At 35.3% G+C, this 14,933-nt stretch overlaps 1 protein-coding gene across 5 annotated transcripts in view; it reads left to right on the plus strand.

The window, feature by feature from the left end:
- LOC148949651 (uncharacterized) overlaps positions 1-14,310 on the plus strand; it is a 60,994-nt gene extending 46,684 nt beyond the window's left edge. For 2 of the 5 annotated variants that reach the window (XM_089093050.1, XM_089093049.1), the window contains exon 6: positions 13,004-14,306. In XM_089093050.1, coding sequence (XP_088949176.1) covers positions 13,004-13,926 — 923 coding nt within the window. In that variant the 3' untranslated portion in view covers positions 13,927-14,306. Of the gene's footprint in view, positions 1-13,003 lie in introns of all 5 variants that reach the window. The other 3 variants (XM_089093052.1, XM_089093051.1, XM_089093048.1) reach the window with 3 other exon arrangements.
- Positions 14,311-14,933: the final 623 nt, after the last annotated feature.

The raw sequence follows: 14,933 nt of genomic DNA on the forward strand, positions 1-14,933 counted from the left end.
AAAAAATTAAAGCAATATTGCGACCTAATCGGCACCACAAACCTTACAACAAACAAATTCAACAATACTATTAAAATCATACCCCGAGTGGCCACAAAAAAGGTACTCAATTAGTTATTTACACCCCCTCCCCCCCCGTAAAAAAATAAGAGCAAAAAAACTAAAATTCATACTTAGTAAAATGGATTTCTTTTACTTCTCTCTTGAAAAAAGAAATACCACTATTATTTTTAAAACTCTGATCTAGATTATTCCAACTTCTAATTCCCCTATGAAGCACAGAAAACATCGACCGGGTAGAAACAGTTAATAGAATATTAAGCTCTCCAGAAGATCGAGTGTCAAAATTGTGGATCACCGATCTCAAATTAACTGAACTGTCAAAACATGATAAACAAATAAACAAAAGTGTATGTAACCCTCGTAGTCTGGAGGCTGACAGTATCCTTATATGCTCGTAGAGGTTCCGCAAACCAACCAACAAACGAACAACATTATTTTGAAGAACTCGTACGGGCCGGACAACGGAAGCAAATGTACCAAGCCAAGCGTTACTACAATACAGAATATATGGATGGACAAGCGCAAAATAAAGTAGGCATAAGACACGTGTAGGGAAAAAATGCTAAAGTCTTCTTATTTTACCTAGGTTATGAGACAAAGTTTTACTCACAGACTGTGCGTGACACTTGAATGATAAAATCTCGGCAAGATAAACCCTCAGGTACTTAATCGATACAGCACGCTTTAGAACTCCACAATGTGTTTCAATTTCATTAATCCAAGGATAAAAAACAGGAGATAGGGAAAAAATGATAAATTTTGACTAACCAAGATTAATCTTAAGCCTATTTACCCTCAACCAAGAATGTAACCTATCCAAATTATTTTTCATCGATTTCAGAAGTAATTCATCCGCAAATAATCACACAGTCTTATTCCGGAGACTTTTAGTCATATCACTAACCCTAAAACAACAATTATGAAAACAATTTAATAAACAAAAGGAAAAGAATTGGATCAATAACAGATCCCTGTGGGACACCACAATTGACTGGGCGCAATTCAGATTTTAAACAATTCATCTCTACAAACTGGTACCGGTTACTTAGGAAACTCCGTATAAGAGCGAGAGCTTTACCTCGGATCCCACACACTTAACACTTTTCAAAGAGTAGACCATGGTCAACTGTATCAAAAGCATTCATTAGGTCTAGAAATAATGCACCAACCTTAAATTCTTTGTTTAAAGCCACATTAACAATACTTGTCAAAATATCAATGCATCCTCCGTCTTCCTACTCTTCTGGAATCCAAACTGATTAATTTTCAAAAGATTAAACTTCTCAAGAAATGTGGTTAACCGAGAACTAAACGATTTTTCAGTAAGACGAGAAATAACTGGCAAAAATGATATGCGGCGATAATTACCAAGATCATTTCTATCACCACCTTTATAAACCGGTGTCACTCTTGCGTACTTTAAACGATATGAAACTTACCTTGTCTGAAAGAATCATTGATTAATGGTGTTAGAATGCTAGATATAGATGGAAAAATATATTTTAGAATTTTTAAACTCATCAAGAATTTTTAAACTCCAGACGAACTATTTTCACGGCATACATGGTATCTCTTAGCTCGTCCACGGTAATCCTCTTTAGATGCAACGATACATCTATAGGGGGTGGCAAAGGGGATCCAAAAGGTGGATCTTCCGGAAATGGGCAAATCATATCGGTTATTTAAAACCTACCGAAATAAAATGATTCTGAAACTTATTACAAATCGTATAACCGTCTGCAGTTATAGCCTTTACTATCACTTCAGATGGTAGTATACTAGGCTCTGACCTATAACACTACAGATTATTTGCCAGGTCTTCAATGGGCTACCTTCAGCTTCCTTAAATTTCAAGCTAAAATATCTATTTTTAGCCTCACGGTGAAATTTATTCAAATCATTACGAAAAACACAGTATTGTTCTTTAATCTCATCAGTAGGTTCTAAAGCTTCTAGCTTAAACAATCTATCTCTTAAATTTATTTTCCGAAGAAGATATAGTGTTTTCCATGGCTTCTTCCCATTATGTTTTCGCCCTTTCATATTCCTAACAACTCCCACTTCCCAAGCCTTTTCCAATAACTTACCATAAAAAAGCGTAAATTTACTATTTCCATCATTTTCCTGTCTAAACACGGGCATCTTACAACTTGAACCAAAATATTATTTGGTTTTGTAAGGGCATTTTTATCAAAAACTACAGACCTTTCACTCAAGTCGGTAATTACTCGCTTATGAGTAAATGCGGCAAATTCAGCATAACCACCAAAGTGGTCAGATTCAACATTTACAACACCTCTTGGAGATCTAAAAGGTATATTTGAAAATATATTGTCCAAAAGCTTTGCAGAAGTCCTAGAAACTAGTCGGAATGTTAATCTTAGGGATTAAACTATAAGACAGACATAGATTTAAAAGTTGAGAAGTCACCGAAAACTCGATATCTAATATGTTGATGTTGAAATCGCCAAGAATGAAACAAGATTTATTACTAAATTACACTTTAGCCAGCTGTTTATGTAAATTCTCAAAGAATTCTTGAATAGAGCTAGACCTGTACACAATAGAGGGTGACCTGTACACAATGACTAAATATGCACTAGCATTATTTAATCTAGCTTGTAGAACTAGGTTTTCACACACCGTTTCATTATATTCGCTCAGATCATCACGGATTTTCACGTGCAGATCTTCACGTACATACGCTGCGAGACCCCCGTGTTGACGTAGCTCTTGGTTCCGTGTAAACAAAATATACCCCGGTAAATCCAGAAGAGTAGAGTTATGATCACCCAGCCAAGTCTCCGTTAAGGCAAGCACATGGAAGAAATTAAGATTAGCTAAATTAGCTAAAAAATCAAAAGTTTGAGAGTCTTTCCCGTGAATAAACTTGCTTGGTTGTTCAAAAGTTTAGCTTTCCATATAATGAGGTGCTCATAGCTCGCTCAGGCGAATAGGGAAACGGATGAAAAAACTGATTTGTATGAATAAAAAGTATTTAAACGATATATTCAAGATTCCTCCGAAAAGTACGGATGACATGTAAATGTGCGTGTGTTTTCTTTGACCAAAAGTTTGGCAAAAAACTTAAAAACGTGCGATAAGACTCAGATACCTTGAACTTAAAAGCTGCATAACTTGTATCATACAAAAAATTGTGAAATCTCTAACTTTTGCGTGCTTAACAATTAACATGCATTCCACTTTCAAAAATACTTGCTCATTTTTCCTTGACAGCACACAAAAAACCGATTGATACCATAGAGAGACTAGGAAAAATTTCTAGCCCCAAAACCAATTGGTACTATGGGAAAAAACGGTCGGTTTTTCCATGGTACCGTTTGTTTTTGATCGTTTCCCCATGCGTCTGATCAGGCTATAGGGTAATATGTTTTTTTTTCTTTTTTTTTTGTGTGTGTTTTTTTAAGATAAGTTTCAGAGTCTTTAGATGTTACTTTGTTCACAATTCATTTCCATGGTTGAAACTTATACGCTCTTCGAAACACCCAAATCTGCTTTCCTGCTTAAACATTAAAAACTTGAAGCTTGGCAAATAGTTGTCAAATGAAAGGAACTGTTATAATTTGCTTTCACCTAATAATATTTCAGCCATCCCCTTGCCTAATAGCTGGGTATAGCCCTATGACGAACATTAAGCTCACTTATATTGTTGTTTTTGTCGATTCTCTTTGAGCTTATTTTGGTAGCAGTTTATTTTATCCCCTGTTCTGAACGAAACACTCGTATGACAAAACTGTTCCTTCATTTCGTTTACTTAATTGCTTCTAGCCTAACTGAATATTTCCACTGATTAGGCAGTATTTAAGTGTATGTATTTGAAATACGTATTGAAATGTATTCCATATGTCACATATGCACATTTAAATGTCTATCTGGTATTTTCAACCAAGTTCTTTATTAATCAGTAAAATGTTTTCACAGAACTATCAAATTAATGACCCACGGTGAGAATAACTCGTGTGTAGGTTTATACACTCACCAATAAATAAATAATACTATCTCCAAATACTGGAATAAAAAAATCGTTCTTTAACTCTATGTATGGTAACAAAAAACAAAACTCCCAATAATTTCAAAATAGCCAAATAAAAAATGAATAAAATAAAATGAAAAAAGGAGCGTCCACCCCAGGAATTAAATCAAATTAATAATTACTAATTAAGTGATTTTTTAATATAATTTTATTATTAACCAAGGATTTATTTAAATCTATAAAACTACGAAATTTGTTCCAATTATGTATAATGCTGTGCCGTGGTGAAAAACGGGACCTTTCAGATTTCATTAAAGCCTCACAAATTACAGAACTGCCACTGGTCAAATATGCATGTAAAACTCCTGAAAATCATCCTGAAAAAAATTATTATGCAAAAAAAAAAATAATCAGGCACAAGACGTTGAACATGTTTTATCATATTATAAAGATCCAGTTAGGGAAAAGATCCAGTGGAAGGATATGTAAAATTTGATACTTTTCGTTGATGATTTACCAGGGTAAGAATACCGGCTAGGCAGGCAATTTTTCTATATACGCAGCGCTTTATTTCGTTGCCTCTGCAGGGGAAAAATAAGAATTTAAAAAGTATTCAAAAAAATAATTGGACAGTAATTTATATATGAATGTACTAGAGAATGATAAAGAGATTTCAGGACTAAAAATGGCAGAATAAATTTCCGATGATTCATCAATCCAATATTTCTTGAGAGTTTCATTCGAAGATAAATTGCATGGCCTTTAAATTATAAATTTGAATCCATTATTATCCGAAAAAAGATATTTAATATTATCAACTCTTTCAATTTCTATGGGTAGGCCCTGAATATTAATCGTCATAATTTCCAGTGCTGTTCTCCCAGTACGAGAGAATACGATTTGTCTTAGACCAATTAATAGACAATTTATTTCTCGAAAACCATAAGATAAGCCTCTTCAGTGCTGATTCCAACCTGAGCTTCGAAGATCTGAGTCGGGGCTGCTGATATTGCATGCCGTGTCATCGGCGAATAATGTGTTAAGGCCAATATCTTTGACACTGTTAGTGATATCATTCGCTCAAATAAGAAATAGCAGTGGACGCAAAATAGAGCCTTGTGGGACTCCAACTGATTGAGATTGAGATATTGATGAGGAAGAGGTCTCGCCTCCGTCGACATACTGATTTCAGTCTTTTAGGTATGACAGTACTAAGTCATTAACTGGGCCTCTTATACTCATTTATCAAGTTTGGTATGCAATATTTTATGAGAAATCGTATCAAATGCCTTTTTAATGTCTGTAAAAATTGTATCAGGAATATCATCTTTGTCAAGGGCGTTATGAACAAACTGAGTCATTGCCATAATGGCATGCTCAGTAGAGTGAGACTTCCGGAACCCAAATTGCGTCCGGCTAAAAAATTTAGATTTCATTAGAAAGCTGACTACACGGTTATATGTTCACTTTTTGAGCAACTTCCCAAAGTGTTGACAGGATTGAAATCGGCCGATAGTTTTTTCGGTTCTTCGAATCTCCTCCTTTATACAAAGAGATGATTCTTGCAGACTTGAAACAAGTCTCCATTCTGGTAGACTTTTCTGTATTTGAAATGCAAAATACTATTGCATCCAGTGTCAGGTGCTTACCATCCTGCCAGAACATACTCAGTTGCAATTTGACCAGGTTTGACATGTCGTTTTGGGTCGCTTTGGAAGGTATTTCATATATTCTGTTCATCGGAATAGCAAACGAGATTGAATCACGATGAAGCTGTTGTTTACAGTTATGTTTTGTGTTTTTTTTTTTTTTTTTTTTTTTTTTTTTTTTGCGTTGTGTTGATGCTTTGTTGGTTTTATGAATGCTGTTCACTGATAGTGATTTTCTAGTTTAAATATTCGTAATGCTCAGGTTGGCATCTTGGGCGAATGGCATGATGGGTTATTTCGTCATATATATTTTGTGAAATAATAAAGTCTGAAGTCTGTTAAATGTAGTAAAGTGACAGAAACACAGCTGAAATCTCTAAAGGCAGTATCCTGGAATTCGACATACACCGCTGTCAAACTTATTCTTGAGATTCAAGAAAAGAATATCTATAAATAGCTTGTGATGAGGTTAAACTACCTCGATTAATGAACGTATTGATTGAACTTTTTGGTGAATATGTGTAGGTTACTGATCCACTCACCAAAGCTTTTGAAATGCCATTGAAATTGTTGTTGGTTAGAATCTGAAGTGTGGTATACTAAAACTGATAATACGTGTTGACCAGCTCTTCATAGGCGTCATTTTGTCAAAATCCTTTGGGGGGGGGGGGCAAAGCAGGAGCTGATTTTCCCAAGTCGAATGAAAAATGAGTCATATAGTACCACAAAGGTAAAGGTATACTAAAGAAAACTTATCTGTTTCTGTGGATGCTTGAATTATGTAGGCCTATAGTAGTTTTGACAAGATTTTTGAAGACACTAAATTTCAGCTGGGGGGGGGGGGGGGCAAACTGGGGTCTGGAGGAGCAGTTAACCCCCCTGTCCTTTTTGCAAATTACACTCCTGCAGTTTTTATGCTATAAACAGAGAATCTCTGACAGCTGACATTTTTCAGCTTTGGTTTTCCTTTTGTTGGTTGGCTTTCTTAGTTGTTTTTTTTTTTTTTTTTTTTTTTTTTTTTTTTTTTTTTTTTTTTTTTATGATTGTCTTTAGGACAGGTTTGCCTTGGTCTATGTGGATTTTTTTCCGATTTTTATTATGTTGAATTTCCCGGCCGATTAACGCGGTTCTAACAATTATTAGGAAACAATTTTCGTGAGTTACCAATTAGGTGGAGGAAATAACCTTATAATGCTTCTCCTTATGCGTGCTTCAGTCGTGATATGTGAAAGAAACGGGTTAAATAACCTGAGCTTTGACATACAAACAAGTTTCGTGTTGTTCGCTCTTATTTCCTTTAAGCTATCACAATTAGTCATGTTCAAGCTTATTATTTGTTTTGTCCAATGTATGAAGTCGTATATTATTATTTTAAAAAATATTAACAAAATTATTTAAAATATTGCCCCTGATGAAACGAAAGAGCGAAGCTGAAATGCTAGAGGAATAAAAATGGATACTTTGCAGACTATGAATTGTTTATCTATTTAACTAGTTTAAACAACTAATGATATTTCTCAGTTCGTAGGATTATGCAATCTAGAGCTTTATTTAAGAGGTAAAGCAATATATAATTTAAAATAATCAAAATAAAGGAAAATAAAATAAACAAGAAATAAAATAAAACATAAATAAAATGAAAGAAAACTTATGTGCTTTAGGATATTTTTAGACCGTGGAAACAGAGCATTCTTGTTGCCTATGTGTCACTTTCACCAATTTTGTTTCTAATACTTTGGAGTTACAATTTTCGTTTGTTTTTAGTTTCAGCTTCCCCACATGAGTTCCAAATTATTTTGAACTTTCAACCTTACTCATCTGAAAAACTTGATAAGAGATAAGATAAGATTTATTGCAAAAAGCCTGTGGGCCATAGCATCACATAATACAGTCTACGAACAAAGCTCAAGAACAAAATACAACCTTAGATAATAAAAATCAAAAAAGAAAAAACAACAAAAAGACAAAAAAGAAACACACCAAGGTTCAAAATTTTAACCAATAAACATTAATCATACTAAAATTCAAATCCAAAAAACCGTAACAAGCTATCCCCTCAAACATGATTCCCTATGTTTAATCCCTAAACGAAGGAACTTGCACAACTGTTTAATAGCACATGTGTTCCTCCCAGCCATCCGCTCAATTAACCAGCAATCACTCCCAAACACTCGTCCAAAACATCCATTCCGCAACTCAGACAGCTCTTCATACTCGGATACAAAATGAAATAAGTTCTCATTCATATATCCACACATTGGGCAAAAATAATGGCCAGCCGCCAGCCTAAACTTTCCCAAAAATTCCCTTCTCTCACCTAAATCCAAACTGTCCCCTCTTACAAACAACAAATTCTTCAAATCCTCTTTATTTATCCCAAATTTAAAATAAACCTCCTCCCCCCAAATGTCTTTGGCTTCGAAGTAAAACCTTAAAGACATAGATTGGTCCTTGTGAGCTTGCCGCTCTTGGATTTCTTGGTCATTTAGGGTTCGCTGGACTTCCTGCCATACTGACACGGTTTCACCCATAAGGCCTTGTCCTTCATTCCACATCTCCGAATGTCCACAAAGGTCCAGTATTTTCTTGACCTGCATTGGCCATGAATCACGTCTATTGTCCTTCAAGCTCTCCAAAAGCTGACTTAAGAAGCCGAACTCTAGGTAGCCTAATTATTTTCTCCCAGAATTTCACCATTGTAACCAATCTAATACTCCTTAAAGTGAAAAGCCCCAAATCTCCTTTCAGTACAACTGAACTAAATGAATCTTTCAAGCCTAAAATTCTCTTAAAATATCTTAGCTGAACTACTTCAGCTTAGCTGCTTTAGCAAAACCCCAAACATCAGAGCCCCAATGTAGACTAGAAGCTACTTTTGTCTGGAAAACTCTTTTCTGGATCCTCATGTCAGCTAGCTGACCTAAATTACTTCTCAAAAGCTTATTTAATAGCCTATTACCCCTTAAATTACAATCTTCTACATGACTAGACATCCCCCTTAATGCACTAAACTTAACACCCAAATAAACAAGTTCTTCTTTAACCTCTAACATCTTTCCTCCAAAATTAAAAGGAGCCTCTGAATCAACATCTCCTTTACTCCTAAATACTAATACTACTGATTTTTTAGCGTTCAACTCTAAATCCTTCTTTTCTAAATAATTTGTTATTATATCTAATTGTTTCTGAAGATTATCTCTGCTGTCTGCCACTAGAGGTATGTCATCCGCGAGTAACATGCATGATAGCCTAAACTAATTCAAAGATACATAAGGGGCTCCATTATTTTTCATAAACCTATATAAATCATTAACAAACAAGGAGAAAAGCCTAGGGGATAAAGTACATCCCTGTTTCGCACCCACATGAGACGTAACCAGCCTAGAAAAATTTCCCATAACCTTCACAACAAATTTCACCATCAGATAAATATCTGCTATTATTGCTACAAAGCAAGACGGCAAGCCTATTTCTAACAGACTTTCAATTAAGAACATCCTATTTACCGAATCAAAAGCACTTTTCAGGTCTAAAAAGGCTACGAATAGAAGACCATTTTTCCCTCTAGCATATTTCCTTCCAAAGTAAAAGTATGGTCAACAGTGCTGAATGTCGATCTGAATCCCGCTTGAATCGGGCTAAGTAATTCCTCCTTATCTAACCAATCTCTTAGCCTAAATTCCAGAACCATACAAAACAATTTACTTACCACATTTTCCATAAAGATAGACCTAAAGATTTCGTGTAACTTCCTATTACCTTTCTTAAAAAGAGGCACTGCTACAAAAATGTCCCATGAGCGAGCCCAGCAAGCTTTCTGTACTACAAACGAAAAAATTGCGGCCAACATGGGTATTAAAGTTGTCCTTCCTAATCCTAGGACCTTTGTAGATATACCATCTGTTCCCGGATATGAATAACCATTCATCTTTTTCAACTGATCCCAAATTTCTTGTTGAGATACAGGCCTAATTAAATCGTAATCATTCTGTCTTAAAGAATATGTTATCGTCTCAAGACCTGACTCTCTATCCTCTGTACCATTCGACTCATTCGCCCAACATATCCTGACTCCCTATTCTCAAAATAATCTGGCCACGTCTCAACTGGTGGGACGCCTCCTCTTAGTCCCGGGCCCTGGATTGCACATTTAACTACCGACCAAAACTCTCTAGGGTTATTCACACTGTAAGCTCTCTTAATTTCCTCATTAATTTTCATCTGCCTCTCTCTTTTTAACTCTTTCAACCCTATTGTAATCTGACCTTAATTGGCTATACTCAGCTAGCTTGCGCAAATTCGTTTCCTGATCCAATCGATCTGTTGCTTTAAGTGGCCTAAAAACCCTAATTAACTCTTCCCTTTTCTGCCTACATTCCTCATAAAAAAACCTCATCTTTTCTGGCCGGATGTTTCCTATCCTGAGATAAAGGCTTGATGCTCTCGTAAATTCTATCTGTAATTACCGAAACAGTTTGATGCAATTCAACTGGTTCTGAAAATTCAAAATCGAATGGCAATAATCCTGAAATTCCTCACTTTCTAGTTTCATTTTAACCAACTCTTCTTTCTCCTTGGCTATCCAAACTGGTTTACGAATCCTTTCCTCACACGTAGACTTCTCATTTCCACTTTCGGACCGTCGAATTCACGCTCTCAGCTTAATACTCACTGGCAAATGGTCAGATCCAACCAACTCTAGGACCCTGAGGTCGAACGCCGGGGGCCAAAGAGAAAAACTACATAAAATATAATCAATTAAACTCGGGATAAACCCACTATAACGCGTAAAATCATCCACACCAAAATCTCCTCCCAACCTTCCATTCATTAGTAACCCTTCCTTTTTACAAAAGTTATTAAATTCCTTCCCCATCTTTTTATTTTCCGAGACCTATCCCTACTTTTCCTAAAAGGGAAAACATACTCATATTCATTCTCCAAATAAACATTCTGACCTGGTTTATCTACAAGGGGTTCACCAACCTGCAGCTCGTCCTCTTCGCTAGTATACGCATTGAAGTCCCCTAGAAAAACAAAATTACGGCAAGGGTACGTTCTTTTATACAACTGAGTTTCAATTTCAATCAATTCCCATGTATCTTCACGGCTGTAAGAACTATTATTCGGTCGCAAATAAACAACACGCACAACAAGGTGAACATTTTTAACTGATAATAATAACCATAATAAATTTTCAGACTCACTTTCTAGCCTACGAAATAAATTAAATGCACCCTTCCTTACAAGCGCTGTAAGTCTACATAATATCTACCATTTGCCGAAACTTTTCTCCGACACTCAAAAACATCAAAATCTTCACATGACAAAAAATACTCTAGAGAATTCAACGTCACATCTCAACAAGGCAAACAACATCCCAACTTTCACAACCGGCTGATATACTTGATTCTAATAGATTTTCTAACTCTTCCCTACTATAACCTTGTAAATTCCAAACTACAAAACGTAAGCACGATTCACTATGTCCCTGTATTCATTATTCTGGCAATTTGGACTGGTTCCCAGGCTCTACTATATGCCCCCAACTAGGATGCTCCTGATAAAAAACGGAGCCTTCACTATCTGGCGAGGCCCAAATGATTCGTAATCCTGAATTGTCTCCCTTTCTCGAGCATTTTTTTTGCGCCTTTATCCTGCTCCAAAGGGTTAATGTTCTTACTATTTCTTTTGCCCTGTCTCACACTCTGCTGAGCTAAATCCACCGCAGGTTCATGATACTGCCCGCCGACAAAAGCAGCCCGGTCCCCCTCTTCTAGACTAAATACAGAAGCAGCGCTTCCAAAACTCTGACCACTAATAGCAGAAAGTACCGATCCGCTTTTCGCACGCGAAATAATCTGATCACTCTGTTTTGCACGAGCGTAAGATGTCCCAGGTTCTTTAAAATCATTGTGGGGGCTAGCCACCTCATCACGTTTACATGTTTCTTTCTGAACTTCATTCACTGTCCTATGCGTGACTGATTTTGATCTTTCTTTACTGAGTGGACTTGCATTGCCCATTACTTCATTGCCCGTGTGCATATTAAGATTTAAGTCGGAACTCTGATGATCATGGGTTCTCATTTCCTCTACTGCTATAACCTTTCGTTGTTCTCGATAAATTTCTTTCACTTTACCCAATTCACTATCATATGCAAAAATCTTATCCCCCACGAAAAGTCTCACACCTCTCAGCTTTGGATGTAAATGGCTTTCCGTACGCGTGGCTTCCTAAATTGGTATAAAGTTACTGCGTGCCAATAAATCTGAAGAAGTGTAATCTGGGGCTACTGACAAATCAAAACTTTTGAAGTGCAGCCGAAGTAAATAGGGATTTTTTTTAATTCCATAGACGCTAATTTAATTACGACTGGTCTGACTTTCTGGTTTGAAGGTAAACGAAAAACATCTTTAAAATCTGTCTGCATAAACCTGGCGCCTCTTACTATTTCATTTAAACATCTAAGATTGTCCTCTTTTAGACTAGAACCCCCTTATCTTTGGGTCAAAATTGTAGAGTTTCACATTACACCTTTTTTGATTCGCCTCAATTCTATCCATTATCTTATTATTCTTTGCAACTTCCATTTTCAGCCCACGAACTTCCGCGTCTGTGTTTTCTGATCTTTTTTCCACTTCACAAATTTTCTTATTTAGAGATTCCGAAATTGAAGAAAATTCCATGGATAATTTTTCTACCTTTTTGCACAGGAGATCTAGTTTTTTAAGCTCTATTGACATTTTACTTAATTTCTTTAAAATCTGTAGCTTGACTTCTGTTGATTCCGTCATCTTGATGGTAATTACTAGCTACTTAAAATAGAAAAGCATACCTGTTGAAGAATCAATTACTTTATCCACGCTGACTCAAAGCGTGCAGTTAGCTAAGCCGCCGTTAATAACGGCTAACAGCAATTCCGAGTGAACTTCTCAGCAAAATCCAAAGATAATTAACTTCTCGACAAATTCTGCAGGATATATATTTCACAAGTCAAACTAATTGAATGCTGGATCATGTATTTCACAATTTCAATCATATTTATATAATCCGCTTTTTAGATGTTTACTGAATGAGAACTAAAACTGAACTGATATTTACTTCCGTGCAAATAGACGGGAGGGTTGAAGGTGGGATTCCGATTTAAAGCTTATATTCAATTTATGTTTTGTTAAACTCAGAGTGACTTTACAAGTTTTTAAACTTGTAAATATATAAAAACTCAATACTTAAATATTAAGTAGTGTTATATATTACAATATTCAATATGTACAATATATTTTTTTTCTTACAGAGATAACGAATTCTACTCTATGCATTCCTGGTGGTATAGTTCAACCGAATCTTCTTGACCCAAAACCAATCTTCTTGGTGGAAAAGTGGACAGGAAAAATTGAAGAAGAAACAACAGCTTCAATAGTCTCAGTACAAGAATCTCTTCTACAGAACTCATCACTAGCTGTATCACAGAAACCGACTACAAGCATCTGCTCGGATTCATTTGAATTGAATTCTGGAGTAACAGGTTTAAAGAATAGCAATGAATATTTGAAAAGCCCCTTGTTTAGTGGTGAAAGGTCTTGTCAAAAATTCTATTCAAACGACGAAAGACCATTTGAATGTGGTATATGCAAGAAGAAGTTTTCTAGAATAGACTCGTTAAATAAGCACCACAGAACACATACGGGAGAAAAGCCATTTGAATGTGGTGTATGCGAAAAGAGATTTTTTCGGTCGGATATTCTGAATAATCACTTCAGAACACATACAGGAGAAAAGCCATTTGAATGTGGTATATGCAAGAAGAAATTTTCGCAGTTGGGTAATTTGAATAATCACCATATAATACATACAAGAGAAAAACCATTTGAATGCTGTGTATGCAAGAAGAGATTTTTTCTTTTGGGTAATTTGAATATTCATTTTAGAACACATACAGGTGAAAAGCCATATGAATGTGGTATGTGTAAGAAGAGATTTTCCAGGATGGAACCGTTAAATACTCACCAAAGAACACACACAGGAGAAAAACCATTTGAATGTATTGTGTGCAAAAAGAGATTTTCTCGGATCGACATTTTAAATGATCACCAAAGAACACATACAGGAGAAAAGCCGTTTGAATGTGGTGTTTGCAAGAGATCATTTTCATTTAGGTCGAGTTTAGCTAATCATGCAACAACCCATTCTAGAAAAAAAAATCCTGCTGGATCATAGTTTACAGTGTAAAATTTATCAAACTAATCATTTTTATACACAGAAAATATTTTGCTAGAGAACTAAAACTGCCCCATGCAAGTTAATTCTCAGATCTGAATCGGAGCAATGAATACTCAAGGGAACTACATTTACATTGAAGAATTTTAGGCCAATCTTTGCTAATTTTTCAATCAATAACCCTTTACCTTTGCATGAATGCATAACCAAAAGACATAAGCGTTTAGTCTTCTTTTTCTATTTTTTTTTTCGCTATTTGTTTTTTTGTTTAATAATTACAACTCCTGAACTATTTTGGTAATGAAAGGACAGTAAAAAACAGTAAGGTTTTTAAAATCCCGTAAATTCAATACATAATTAATAATGTATATTAGTATTAATTAATAATATTACTTATTGATTGTATAATTAATTTTAATTAAAGTGTAATTAATTAACAAATTATATTTATATAAATTTACATATATATATATATATATATATATATATATATATATATATATATATATATATATATATATATATATATATATATATATATATATATATATATATATATATTATCGGGATCCCGGCGGCCTCGCCACCGGGCTCTAGCATTCGGGACACGGCAAGCTTCTATATATAGATTCTAACTGTTGCTCGTCTTCTAACCGCAGACAATTTGAGCCTTTTCTTGATCCTATGACGTCCAAACACAATCATCATCGCTATCAATTTATTTGACTCGTTACAACTCGACTTATCTGTTTTAATTATGAAATATATATCGGCAAACCTTTGTTTTTTTAACAAAGGGATGGGGTAAGCGGCACGCTTCTATATATAGTGATTCTAGATGTCGCTTGTCTCCTAAATGCAGACAATTTGAGCCTTTCCTTGATGTAATGACGTCTAAATGGACCTTAAATTAAAAGTGGTGCCTTTGTAAAATTAAATTTTTTTTTATTGGACCTTTAACTTTTGCCTCGGCTTGTCGTTTGTCATTATGAAAGGCATATCGCCGA

This window comes from Artemia sp. Qi Xiang Cuo, chromosome 8 (genome assembly GCF_049724085.1).
Source record: "Artemia sp. Qi Xiang Cuo chromosome 8, ASM4972408v1, whole genome shotgun sequence".
NCBI lineage: Eukaryota > Metazoa > Arthropoda > Branchiopoda > Anostraca > Artemiidae > Artemia > Artemia sp. Qi Xiang Cuo.